The 13,996-nt window shown below is 43.6% G+C and overlaps 1 protein-coding gene across 1 annotated transcript in view; it reads right to left on the reverse strand.

Moving 5' to 3' along the window:
- Positions 1–360: 360 nt before the first annotated feature.
- The window catches only part of LOC311222947 (phosphatidylinositol 4-phosphate 5-kinase type-1 beta-like), a gene marked incomplete at its 5' end in the record, with an annotated part of 42,651 nt that continues 29,015 nt past the window's right edge, over positions 361–13,996 (reverse strand). The window contains 3 exons of the mRNA XM_084307621.1: positions 361–1,741; positions 2,345–2,468; positions 7,176–7,299. Coding sequence (XP_084163747.1) covers positions 1,739–1,741; positions 2,345–2,468; positions 7,176–7,299 — 251 coding nt within the window. The 3' untranslated portion in view covers positions 361–1,738. The remainder of the gene's footprint in view (positions 1,742–2,344; positions 2,469–7,175; positions 7,300–13,996) is intronic.

Here is a 13,996-nt window from a genome sequence, read left to right on the forward strand (position 1 = left end):
TGCAGATAAGTACACAATAGTCTGACTCACAGGATATAGACTGTGGGTATAAGCATGCCATTGGCCGACAGTCAGAATTCTCCTCCCCTTCCGCAATCTGCAACACTATTTAGCCAGGGCACCATCGCTGCATCCTGGGCTTAGCGATGCCCAGGATGATTGTTATTGGTTTAAAGAAGTACAAACGAACCAGAGTGGTTTCTTTCCCTATACTGGAATGATAATAGGTTCAGCCAGACCTCTCCCCAGCGCTGGCACAGCGCTAACATAGTGTGGAGAGAGGTCTGGCTACACGAGACTAAGAACAAAACGAAGCTGGGCCAGACACTGTATTTCAGCTGTTTATTTATAGGAGTCTCTTCTATATATAAATACACATTGTCTTTACATTCAGTGATTAAAATATTTTTCTTCAGCAAACAGTATAGTTATTGAGATTTATATAATAAATTATGGTCTCAAAACTGACACAGGTGTGATCATGGAATTCAATGACACTCCTCTTGAGGAGCTGTTGGACAGCCTATAGTTCTAGGATGCAGGGTTTCTAACTAGGAGAGGACACGCTCATTCAGTATCACAGGATATCCTGAGATGAAGCATCGTGACGCAACCCTTCATCACATAACCAGGAGCTCTGCATCAAAATGATCTGCAATAGTTCTTCATTGTCTCTGTGTACATGTGCTAGCAATGACATACAGAGGTGCATAATGTAAAAAAAAAAGGATTTTCACTCATCCAAAAACTGCTTAGGTCGAGTAGCTCACCCACCTAAAACCAAACATCCTTAGAGAAAAATAGTTCTTACATACAGTAATCATAACTAACATCCAAAGTGCTGTTTGTTTATCAAGAGCGAGTGCGTCGTCCTCTGCTCTGTGCGTCGTCCAAAGGGGACAGGAGATCCCAGTAACCAAGACTGTCTTTTCTCACCGGCACTTAACAGCAGTTCTTCGCCTGTGCTTCCAAAGTGGGTTTCCATTCACGTTGGAAATAAGAACCGGCCCGGGTAGGATATTGAGCGGCCAACTTAACCACATCAGAGTCTTGAGTTTTGGCCTCAATGACTTGTGAATGAACACGGCGTCCGTTTGGTTTTGAGAGTTTGTCATTAAATCCTTTCTCGTTTGCGTGGGCCGTGGCTGCAGGCTCACTGGTGTCCTTTCTGTGACGCCGTCCTGCTTCTTCAAGGACCCAAGATGCAATCATAACTTCACTGTAAACATCTCATCCAACCACTGACTGTAAAAGCAGCAGCAACTTTTAACGTCATCACCAGTCTTTTCTCTCTGGTCGGCAAGGAAAATAAAAATCCTTTTCAAGAAATGTATGCCATGTATCTATTTTCTCTTCATATCTATACTTATTCTAAATGTGCATATATTTCTCTATAGGCCATGAAAAGAGTATTCTACATGTATAAAACTTGATGGCACTGCGCGCTGACACATGCTCTAAGAAGCAACACTCAATTCAGCCTGATGTTCATCACATTATTACAGTAAGATGGAATGTCATGTGATTCCTTCTGGCTGTCCATCACTGGAATTCTGTCGGTGTTCTGGTGAGCATCCCGGTTTCCTTCGTGTTTGGCAATACAGGTGGCAAAGTGGATCTAGCAGCGCTGGAGGCGGAGTCAAAGGCCAGTTTTGGCCTGTCCAACGGAGTGTAACGATTGTCAAGTGATTGGCGGCGGAAGTGAAACAAGAGGAAACGGGGGTGGTAAAGCTGCTCCTCACTGTAAGGAAAAGAGAGGAAGGCTACGATCATTGTCAGCATATATGTCAAAGGTAGATATACTGTGTGCAACAGACCTTCAGACTGAGAGCTAGATAGTAGGTGCCATCTGTGATGTAGTGGTTAAGACCTCCAAGCCTTACTACTGTCAATAAAGAACCTTCTCTCCTGTGTCTCCCCTACTATGTCTCCCTCTCAGCCTTCCTACTGTCTCAATAAAGAACCTTCTCTCCTGTGTCTCCCCTACTCTGTCTCTCCCTCTCAGCCTTCCTACTGTCTCAAAGAACATTCTCTCCTGTGTCTCCCCTACTCTGTCTCCCTCTCAGCCTTCCTACTGTCTCAAAGAACCTCTCCTTCTACCGTGTCCTTAACAAATGAAGGACACGATCATGTAAGATAAAACAGAAATGTATTTGTTGGTTAAACAATCCCTTGTTACGGTTATCCTTTCGTTTTGTTATTCTTTCTTAAATTAAGCAGTGAAAGTTCACAAACAAAGTCAATTCTAATATCAGACAAATATCGGCTATGAAAATACAATCAAACTGATCGGTAACAATATATATATATACAGTATACAGTAGTAGAGACAGGGACAACTCACCAAGTAGACGTCGAGTACAGATCCATCGTCGTGATCGATGTCCACGTCCATGGTGCTCTGTTCTGAGGTGAGACAGATGGCACTGTCCTCCAGGGTAAATGTAGAGCTGGAGGCCATGTCATCTCTGAGACAGGAGATGAAGAAAAGGTCAGGTTAGTTTATATATGGCAAAGAGAAAACGGCACAAATTACATCATCAAGTTCCACAAATGTGGCCCTGACACCTGACCCTGGGTTAGAGAGTTAAATATGATGCATCAAAAGAAATGTCAAATTAGGACATTTGTACATAAAAGAAAGTGGTCATAGATAGAAATAGAAAGGGCTACAGCAATGCCCTGAACAGGCTGCAATATATCCAGAATTCAGCTGCTAGGGTTCTAACCCGCACCAAGCCCTTGCACCACATCACTCCCACCCTCTCATCCACCTCCACTGGCTTCCAGTCAAGTCCCGCATTGACTTTAAGATCCTACAAATCCCTTCACTCCCTTGCCCCCCGGTACCTAGCTGACCTCCATCCCTACATCCCACCCCGGAGCCTGCGGTCCTCTGACTCCGGTCTCCTCTCCATCCTCACCACCAACCTGCACACTGTCGGTCCCAGAGCCCCCTCTGTTGCCGCACCCACCCTCCAAACATCCGCAATGCTACATCCCTGGACTCATTCAAATCAAATCTTACCTCTTCACCAAATATTAATGACTTCCTCTTTTTACCTAATTGTTCCCCTGATTTCCTTCCCCTTAGTTTCTTGTGGTGAAAAATGGATTTCATCGCAACTGCAGACTCGGATCTAGTGGCGATACTATTCAGTACAGCTAACAGATGGGATCTAGTGGTGTAAGTGGATACTGTTCAGTACAGCTAACAGATGGGATCTAGTGGTGTAAGTGGATACTGTTCAGTACAGCTAACAGATGGGATCTAGTGGTGTAAGTGGATACTGTTCAGTACAGCTAACAGATGGGATCTAGTGGTGTAAGTGGATACTGTTCAGTACAGCTAACAGATGGGATCTAGTGGTGTAAGTGGATACTGTTCAGTACAGCTAACAGATGGGATCTAGTGGTGTAAGTGGATACTGTTCAGTACAGCTAACAGATAGGATTGGTACTCAGCATTTATGTTCTTGTCTTTATGTTCAGGACTTTGTTGGCTGTGAAGAAGTGGTATTGATGCGTTATTGATTATGTATCGTGAACTGCCTCTAAAAATAAATGGTGATAAGCTGCTAATCTGTCTACAGGAACAACCCCATTGTTGCCATTGCCTGCTCCCTTGATATGTGTTTCAATCTGAGAACTAGCTTTATGCAGTTATCTAGTGGCAACGTTGTATTTCATAAAAACATTTAATTTATTTAAACAGGGCATACAAACACCATAAAAGGTCATTCAAATACTTTTGCGCTCTACTACTTAAAAGAGGACATTTAAAGTATTCAATTAAATCACCCACAGACCACCCATGTAGACCAAGGATAGCTGGAAATGTTTACACAGTCGTGTCAATGGACTTTTAAAGTGTACAAGTCTTGTCAAAGTTGTACATTTTATTTGAAATTTGAACCTTTGATTATTAAAAATGTATGAATGGATACACATATATTGTACACAGAGAGAAGGGGGGGGGGGGCACTGCTGCAGGTGGATCCAGGGAATCAGACATCAAAGACACAGACAGATGAAACCTGCTGCTAGAGACAGGAAGCCCGTCTGATGTCTGGCCTAGTGGACGTCTCCAACAAACTGGCTCACAGGAAATTAACAAATCTAGGGCAAGAATGTCTTGGAACATACTTCTAAAGATGTCAGAGGCCTCTTTTCCCCTCTGATTTGTTGTCACTGAAGGGGTCAAGTGTGTACTACAAAAGAGTCAAATGCCCGTTTTTATTATTACGTAGGTATTTCGTTTTGAACAGCGGGGGGCAGCACTGTGCCATACTTTCTCGTTCATCAGGTGACTCCTGACTTTGCTTAAATTCAGGAATGTGTTTACCATTTTATGGCATGTGAATGCCTACCATTTATTTTTTTTACGGTAAAAGTTAATTTATGAACCCAGAGAGAGAGAGAGACAGATAATTAGAAGGAATAAAGGCTCAGTGCAAACAGTCCTAGAAAGAAAGAAAGAAAGAAAAAGAGATTCTCAGAAATGTCATCAAGAAAACATAAATGTCCTACCCTGAACACACAACCCATCAACACACAGCCTGTTGTGCCGCTACTCTATCTGACGGACAGGAGTTATGTATCTGTGTACTCCCGCACCACGCGCCTTCTGTCACACCTGCTCTCTTTCTTCGACACAATGCCGCTAAATTAGACCGCCTTTGAACCTTGACTTAAATATTCATGAAAAACAGGTGACACAACAATGTCTGGGAACTGACAGGCGACTGATTAGGTGGCGTGACCAGGCAAGCCTCACAATGGGGCCTCAGGCGCCACACAGCCTGACACTAGCGGACACAACATGACCTGGGAGAGAGCGAGAGGTGGAGAGGAACGATGGGGAGGGTGGTTGAGGCAGAGTAGAGTTGGGAGTGAAAAGAAGGTTCTAGCAACAAAGGGGACCAGTGGTGAGGTGAAGAACACACCGACTGAACAGAAATACATGTCTGTGTAATATGCTGTGATGGGGAGTAGTTTCACTACATGTCATTGAACTAGTAGTTTAACTACATTTTGCAGTAGCTTGCAAATTGGCATATTGGTTTTAGTAGTTAATTACGTTTAGTACTTTCATCTACTACTACTACTACTTGACCTTGATTTTGGCTGGAGGCTAATAGACAAGAAAGGAATTACATTATTATTATTTGTTATTTTTTTCCACTGACTCTTCTCTCTTGAGTGAAAGCCCTTTGACCAACCCCACCCCTCTCCCTGTCATACCAGACATTCTGCTCTGACAACTGATGACAAACGATACCATTTTGATGGCAAGGTTTACAATTGGTAAAAAAATGTGTACACAATTTGTATAATTTTTTTTATAAAAATCCAGTTTTGCAAATGTACAATAGAATGCAATTTTTTCTCTAAAGAACCATATGGTGGGCGGCTAGGTGGTGTAGTGGCCAAGGCGCTTGCCACCAATGCAGGAGACGCTGGGTTCGAGCCCAGCTCTCTGCATTGCTATCAGCTTGGCTGGTCGTTCATACGAATACAATTGGCAGTATTAGGGGGTGGGAAGCTGATGGGTGGGGATCGGACGTTGTGGACAGCGACTCCTACAGGTCGGTTGGTGCGCCTGCGCAGCAGAATCAGGAAGCGACGGGGGCGGCGTGTCCCTCCCATGCAGACCCCCGACGCTGAGAGATCGCGCTGTGCAGGTGAAAAGATGAGACGGCTGCTTCCTCGAGTACCGGAGGGGACACGTGATGTAAGGCTTCGTCCACATTGCAGCCGGCTTGTGGGAGGCCTATTGTTTAATAACAGCGCAGCAGTGCTGCTTTTGCTTCCGCGTTTTCCCTGATTGGCTGCGCCATGCCCCGCGGCAGGCGCGGCAACCGCAGAGCGGAGCGGCAGAGCGAGCGGAGCGGCAGAGCGCGAGCGGAATTATGTCATGTCCGCCATGATTTTCATTCGGCGCTTCAGCTCACCTGGCAGAGCAGCGGCCCTGCGGTCCTGCGGTCCGTTGTTGACGAGTTCGAATCCCATCAAATTTTTTTTTTTTTAACGTGATTTTTTTTTTAACGTGTATTCTTTCGCCAGTTAAGGTTAGGCATGGTTATGGTTAAGGTTAAGGTTAGGCATTGTTTCGGAGTTGGTTAAGGTTAGAACGGTTAAGTTTAGGCGCTGTTAAGGAGCTGGTTAAGGTTAGAGTTTGTCTTAGAGAATGGCAATATTCTTTCTATGGTTAAGGTTAGGCATGGTTAAGGTTAAGGTTAAGGTTAGGCATTGTTTTCGGAGTTGGTTAAGGTTAGAACGGTTAAGTTTAGGCGCTGTTAAGGAGCTGGTTAAGGTTAGAGTTTGTCTTAGAGACAGCCTATTTCCGCACTGCCGCTCTCCCGCATTGCCGCGGTCACATGGTCAAATTGTCACATTCTTGCACTGCTGCGCTGTTAAAAAACAACACGCTTGTGGGAGGCATGGCCTAACAGCGTTCGAAACAGGGGAGGGTAGAATTGGACGATACGAAATTGGGATGGGAGAAAAATAGAAAATGGGAGAAAAAGTAGATAAAAAAAAAAGAACCATATGGTTATTTGGTGTTAATTCATGTCAAATTTGCAGACATTTATTAAAGTGAGACTTTCAATTGAGTGGTATTTCTTGCAATCATGTCACTTTATTTTGTGTTGCTTATAATTCTTTATTGCATTGCAGATGTTATTACTTTTTATTTTTAATAAAGTAGTTTGAACTACTTTTTCCAAGTAACTTTAATTAAACAAACTACTATGGCATGTAGGAAGTACATGATGTATATGTTGAAGAGCCTGGTGAGTCACCTGTTCCATTATCAACGTCACTGATAGGACCATGTCATGTGACAGGACAGGTGACAATAGCGTGGGAGTGGACAGGTGCGTACGTGTGTGTAGGTGTGTGTGTGTGTTGGAAGAGTCATGTTTTCCACCTGGTCCCTCAAGGCCAGGGTTTGTCCGCTAGCCTCTAAATCACTATCGCCTGCAGTTTGTAATGTATACATTCTACACCATAGCTACTGAGGTGGACCGACAGAGAGGTCAGATACACAGACGAGACTGACAGACAAACAGACACACAGACAGACGAGACTGTCAGACAAGCACACAGACAGAAAGAAAAAAGAAAGACGGGTCAGCCATCCATCCACAGAGACATCCAGACAGACATACTTGTCTTCAGTTTGGCTCTCCAGGTTGACGAAGATGGAAGAGGAGGAGATGGTTCCCATGGAGGAGCCCTCGTAGAAGGAGGGGGAGGCAGGGACCAGGTCAGGACGCAGGTCAGAGCCGTAAACTGCCAGGAGAAACACACACACATAAACATTATCAATGAGACTGAGACTGAGACTGAGACTGAGACTGAGACTGAGACTGAGACTGAGACATACATACATACATACATACATACATACATACATACATACATACATACATACATACATACATACATACATACATACATACATACATACATACATACATACATACATACATACATACATACATACCAGTATACATACTGCCATGTTTAAACTAAAAGAAACCAATATATACATAATGATGTCAAAGAGACACATACACAACCATGACTTGAGTATGAAAAAAAAAAACATGACATCAGTAACACTCATACACACACACACACGCTGACTTGACTGAAAGAAACTCACATACACTATGATGTCACTCAGAGCAGCATGTGCACACAAACATACCAATGACGTTATTGAGGTGAGCACATACACACGCACACTATAAAGACATGCACTCAAACAAACAAACACCTATAAATGCCACTCAGAGAAACACACACACACACAAACATACCAATCATGTAATCGGGAAAAAAATTCGGAAAAAAAGCACTTGCAAAGCACGTCCATCAATCAATTCATCGTTACAGCATTCTACCGCCCTACAAAATGTATGGATTACACTGTGGCTTAAACTGACTCAGGCACAAGGAGAGAGAGTGGGCGAAGATCACCCCTGTGATTCCATTGTACTATTCATTAACTCATTCCCCGCCATCGACGAGTATACTCGTTATTGGCCGCCAATCGTTGGACGCCAACAACAAGTATACTCGTTATTATGATCGTTATTTCTTTTATTCGCTATTTCCATTCATAAATCATCCAGGAAGGCTGTGGTACTGTGTGGCAATGTGTCTGAGATTGCAAAGGTCCAATACCGCCGCCTGGTGGTATGCGGCCGATGTCACACTTCCTTTGTGACTGTGTATGACTATGTATCATTGAAAGTCATCCGGGCAGAGTTTTGTATTAACGCGGATCAAGATCTTCACCCTATCGCATTGAATCTCTTTCGGGACGCCCGATTCATTATGCTGTGGGGGGTTATGGCGTGGGCCAAATGGACATACGATCTAGCAGATGGCAATCAAATAATTGGAATATTCTTTTTGGAATCTCATCGGCCACAGGTAAGAGCAATTTAATGTAAATTTCAGCTTGTTTCAAGTTCAAGTTTCTTTAATAGTTGTCATACAGAAGTACAGAATACTTTTATACAAAATGCTTCTTACTGTTACGCTCCAGAGACTGTGCTAGACAAGATAAGTATGAAATAAAATAAGAAATGAAATAAAATAGTATAGCATGTAATAGAAGTAAAAATAGAAGTCACAGTGTTCAGTATAGACATATGTACAATGTTCGATGCAGAATACAATATACTATGCAATGTACTAATATACAATACTATATAGTGCAAAGCAGAAATGGGATGAGGTACAATTTAGGTACAATTTACAGTAAGGTGTACGAGTTGTTGCAAATCCTTTACCAATAAATATAAAGTGTGTTTAGGTGATCTAAAGTGTGGAGAGTGGGTGCTGCAGTGTGTTGTTTGTTTAAAGTGAGTGTGCGCGTGTGGATGTGTGTGCTGTGTGCATTTGATGGTTGTTGCATAGTGTTTATTGTTCGTTGAGCAGCCTGATGGCCTGGGGATAGAAGCTTCTTCTGAGTCTTTCTGTGCTCGCCATGAGACTCCGGTATCGCTTGCCTGACCGCAGCAGTTCAAAGAGGCAGTTGTTTGGGTGGCTGGAGTCCTTGATGATTCTCTTGGCCTTACCCCTGCACCGCTTGTTGTAAATGTTCTGGAGGGTGGGAAGCCCCCCTCCAATTGTGCGTTCGGCTGAACGTGCCACTCTCTGTAGTCTGCTACGGTCTTGTGCGGTGCTATTCCCAAACCAGGAGGTGATATTGCCAGTCAGGATGCTCTCTATTGTACATGAGTAGAAGTTCTTAAGGATCTTCTGACTGACTTGGAACTTCCTTAGGCGCCTGAGGAAGTAGAGGCGTTGTCGTGCCTTCTTCACAACACTTCACAATGTGTGTGGTCCATGTCAAGTCCTCGGAAATGTGGACTCCGAGGTACTTAAAACTGTTCACTCTCTCAACCGGTGCCCCGTCGATGCTGAGGGGGCTGTAGTCCCTGACCCCCAACCTCCTAAAGTCCACAATCATCTCCTTTGTTTTGCTGACGTTCAGGGAGAGTCTGTTCTCCTGGCACCATCCCGCCAGGACCTTGACCTCTTCCAGGTAGGCCCTCTCGTCGTTTGCAGAGATCAGGCCCACCACTACTGTGTCGTCAGCAAATTTGATGATTGTGTTCTTGCTCCGCTGAGCCACACAGTCATGTGTGTACAGGGAGTAGAGGAGGGGACTCAGAACACAGCCCTGTGGGGCCCCTATGTTGAGGGTGATGGATGAGGAGGTGCAGTTGCCTGCTCTCACCACCTGGGGTCTGCCCGTCAGGAAGTCCAAGACCCACTGGCAGAGGTCATAGTTCAAGCCCAGGTCCCTGAGCTTGGCTATGAGTTTGGAGGAGACTATGGTATTGAATGCTGAGCTGTAGTCGATGAATAGCATTCTCACATAGTTCCCCTGCCTCTTGTCCAGGTGTGATGCTGCTGTGTAGCACATGGGCTATGGCGTCCTCCGTGGACCTGTTGGGGCGGTATGCAAATTGCAGGGGGTCCAGGTTGATGGGGAGCGAGGAACAGATGTAGCCCTTCACTAGCTTCTCAAAGCACTTCATGGCTATGGAGGTGAGAGCTACAGGGCGGTAGTCGTTGAGGCAAGTGGGCGTAGATTTTTTGGGTACAGGGATGATGGTGGACTTCTTCAAACAGGTGGGGGTGACAGCCTGTTCTAAGGACAGGTTAAATATGTCAGTGAATACCGGGGCCAGTTGGTCGGCACAGACTTTTAGGACGCGGCCGGGGATGCCGTCCGGTCCTGCTGCCTTCCTGATATTCACTTTTTTAAAGGTCCTCCTCACCTCATGTTCTGTTATTCTGAACACTGAATCTCCATCAGCAGCGCCCCCCCCCCCTCCATTGCAGTGGTTTGTAGGCTGGTGTTGTTATTCACCGCCTCAAACCTCGCATAGAAGGTATTGAGATAATTTGCTAAGGAGATGTCACTGTTCAGCTTGAGGGAGGTGCCTTTGTAATCTGTCATCGTTCTGAGGCCCTGCCAAATGCCTCTAGAGTCAGCCTGTTCAAACTGAAGTTCAACTTTGTCCCTATAACGCCGTTTTGCCTCTATTACTGCTCTCCTGACGTTGTATCTTGCCGTCTTGTGTTCATCCATGTTGCCTGTCACAAGCCCGGCGTTGTATGCTGAGGTGCGCACTTTCAGAGCCTCACGGACGGTTTTATCTACCCAAGGCTTTTGATTTGGGTAAATTCTAATTGTGGTAGAGGGGATTGTTTCTTCTACCAGAGTATAGACAAAGTCAAGCACCGTTTCAGTGTATTCGTTAAGGTTGGCTGTGTTATCACGAAACACATTCCAGTCTGTGCATTCCAGCGCAGCCTGTAGTGTCTCCTCTGACGTCACAGTCCAACGCTTAACCTCTCGCGATACTACCGGCGTGCGCTTGATATTCTGTTTATACTTTGGCAAAAGAAATATGGCGGCGTAGTCCGATTTGCCGAATGGACTAAGAGCCTGTGACTTGTACCCATTCTTAAATAGCGAGTATACATGGTCTAATATGTTCTCGCCTCTGGTGGGACAGGTCACATGCTGATAGAAATTCGGCAACACCTTTTTAAGACGCGCGCTGTTGAAATCGCCCAGAACCAAAATAGCAGCGTCTACATTAGCTGTCTGTTGTTTGTTTACCTCGTCGTGTAGCTTCGAGAGTGCGGCCCCAGTTCTTGCTTGTGGTGGGATGTACACTCCGATCATGATGATGGACGTTAACTCCCTCGGGAGAAAGAAGGGTCGGCATTTGATGGTGATAAACTCCAGGTCTGGGGAGCAGTGGTTAGACAATTCCTTTGCGTTGCTTATATCGCACCACTCCTTGTTTACCATGAAAGCTATGCCGCCTCCTCTCGTCTGGAATTGGATCCGTGCTCTGATGTCGTCCAGTTTGTTTCCTATCGATTGCACATTGGCCAACAATATGCTGGGCAATGTGGTTCTGTGTCGTCTGGATCTCAATCCGTTTCGGACCCCAGCTCTTCTACCTCGTCGTCGCGCCTTTTCCTTGCGTCGGCCGCAACAAAGGATCTCCGCTGGCCACTGTTGTTGTTCAGCAATCCGATCCAGAGAGCAATCCAGTCGGTAAGTTTTTCTTAATCCAATGTCAATGAGTGACTGACGGTCATACACATATAATGCACCAACAGTTGGTGCAAATAAAACTCTTAAAACAATAAAAATTAACAAAAGTAAGCACAGTCTCGACGGAGCTAACAGAACAGCGGCCGGTCGGAGCAGCGCCATCTCAGCTTGGTTGTGCATTGTTTTCATAGCCATCGCCCTGATCAGCGTATGCTGTTGTACTAACGAATGCCGTTATTGACAATCAATTAATCAGAAACGACCACCCCCCTTTCATGCATGTATGATGGAACATAATATACCGATCATATGCATTTGAATTTTTTATTGTAGCGTGTATAGGGACGAAATGCCAATGGATTCATTATAATATGCGTTGCGGGCTATTAGCCTCCCAGGAATTACCCTAGACCACTCTAAAACCATACTTATATTCACCATGGTATAAAACGAGAATGTATGGATGGAAAAAATATTCCTTTTTCACATCTTGAACGATAGATACTCGATGTCAAATGGGCCATAGTATTGCATCCATAGCTATAATATTTAAATAGTTCACTGATTCTTGAGAGTTGGAACAAAACATGTCCTACATAGAAAAGTCTAATTTATATAAAAAATTAAGAAATTCATAATGATTGACATACTCACAAAGTTACAGCTAAAAGGTATTGTGTATACTGATTTTATGTTTTAGCACATATATTAGTTTTTTGGGGGATATTTGTTTAAATGTATAATCTGTGGTTAGAAGCTCCCATGTTAATTATCTTGTCCTCAGCAAGGGGTCACATTATTGACCAGCCCAAAAAAGCTTGAAAGACCTCTCCACTTGTGAAAACATACATATCAAATCAAAGATAAGGGTTATACATGTATAAAACAATGCATGCCATGAAACTCAAATAATATTGTCCATAGAAATCTACCTATCAAAGTTGTGTCCTCAGTTTATGTCAACTCTGTCAGACCTTTTCATAAACCTAATTAAATCAGGCAATAGCATGGCCAGCTCTATCCCTGAGGACCCCTTTTCCTTCCCCTGAATGTGGTGAATGCAACACTACCACACATGGTCTGGTAAGTTTTACACTTTTTGACATTTTAGACAAACAATGTCAATATTCCGATGGTCACAGCTGGAACATGTCAACACCGTCTCTCCGTTATTATACTTTTAAAAAACAATACTGGATTGAATTCAAGTGTTTTAGTGAGATTATTAAGACAGCTAGCAACTGCCAAAAAACTAGCTAGCTGTAGTGCACAATACAGGCTTGGAGGGAAAATGTGCGCTCTTTTGTCAACTCTGTCAGACGTCAACTCCATCAGATTTTGTGTCTGACGGAGTTGACGTGTAAGCTGACGGAGTTGACAAATCCATCAATAACCTCATAATATGCTATTATTATACTATTTTTGAACATGGTAAAGGATTTAAATGTTATTTCAGAGTTTTATCTGAACAGAAGTGTGCATATAATAGCATGCATTACAATACACTTCTGGCTTTTAGAGCATGGGCAGGCTGTGGTCTGCTTATTGAATAATTGTCTTACTTTCCCAGCACATGTGTTAATAAAAAAATATAAATATATCACTTGTCTACGTTGATTGATTGATTGATTGATTGATGTAAAATATGGTGCAGTGTGTAGTTTTCACTACCAAACATCTACACTCTTGCCTCTTATAGAGCGGGGAAGGAGTTCCATGTTGCCCTTTCATATCCCAGAAGGGCTACAAGACAGAAGAAAACAGTTATTCTTGTTATTATACTGTTTACTTAGATCATCAGAGCAAAGGTGCACAGTGGTAAACTGTGGATATTTCATCTTAATATCTTTATAATAATTCTTAATATAGGACTGGTTCATGCATGTCTAGATTGCTGCATCATCCTTTCTCTGACTTTCCATCCATAGTGTAATACATTATGGTATGGAGTAATCAACAGGATAATTCTTTGCTAGTCAGTTGTCACAATCTTATCAGTTGTAATATACCCTAGGAATATTGGAATGACTTCTTGAATTTTCTCCCACTGCTTCCACTGAACATGGATTTTGTCTGCACAAGCCAGTGTGAAGATGTTTGCAACATCTAGTTGTAGAAACTACGCACTGCAGCTTTAACGTCAATCAATCAATCATGTTTAGTAAATAGACACCTGATTTTATAGTCTTATTCTAATACATTTTCATGACTTATGTATTATAGGAAAGCATGGCTAGACAAAAATTGTCAGTTGAGGAGCGAAGCAGAAGAAATAGAGAGTACCAATGAAAGAGAAGAGAAAAATTACACAGTGACGAAGAGAGCAAACATGCCTTGCAAGAGCAGGAAAGACAAAGGTGGAAAAAGAGGGTTCAAGACAAAAAA

The sequence above is a fragment of the Notolepis coatsorum genome (genome assembly GCF_963971535.1).
Source record: "Notolepis coatsorum genome assembly, chromosome: 1".
Classification (NCBI taxonomy): Eukaryota; Metazoa; Chordata; class Actinopteri; order Aulopiformes; family Paralepididae; genus Notolepis; species Notolepis coatsorum.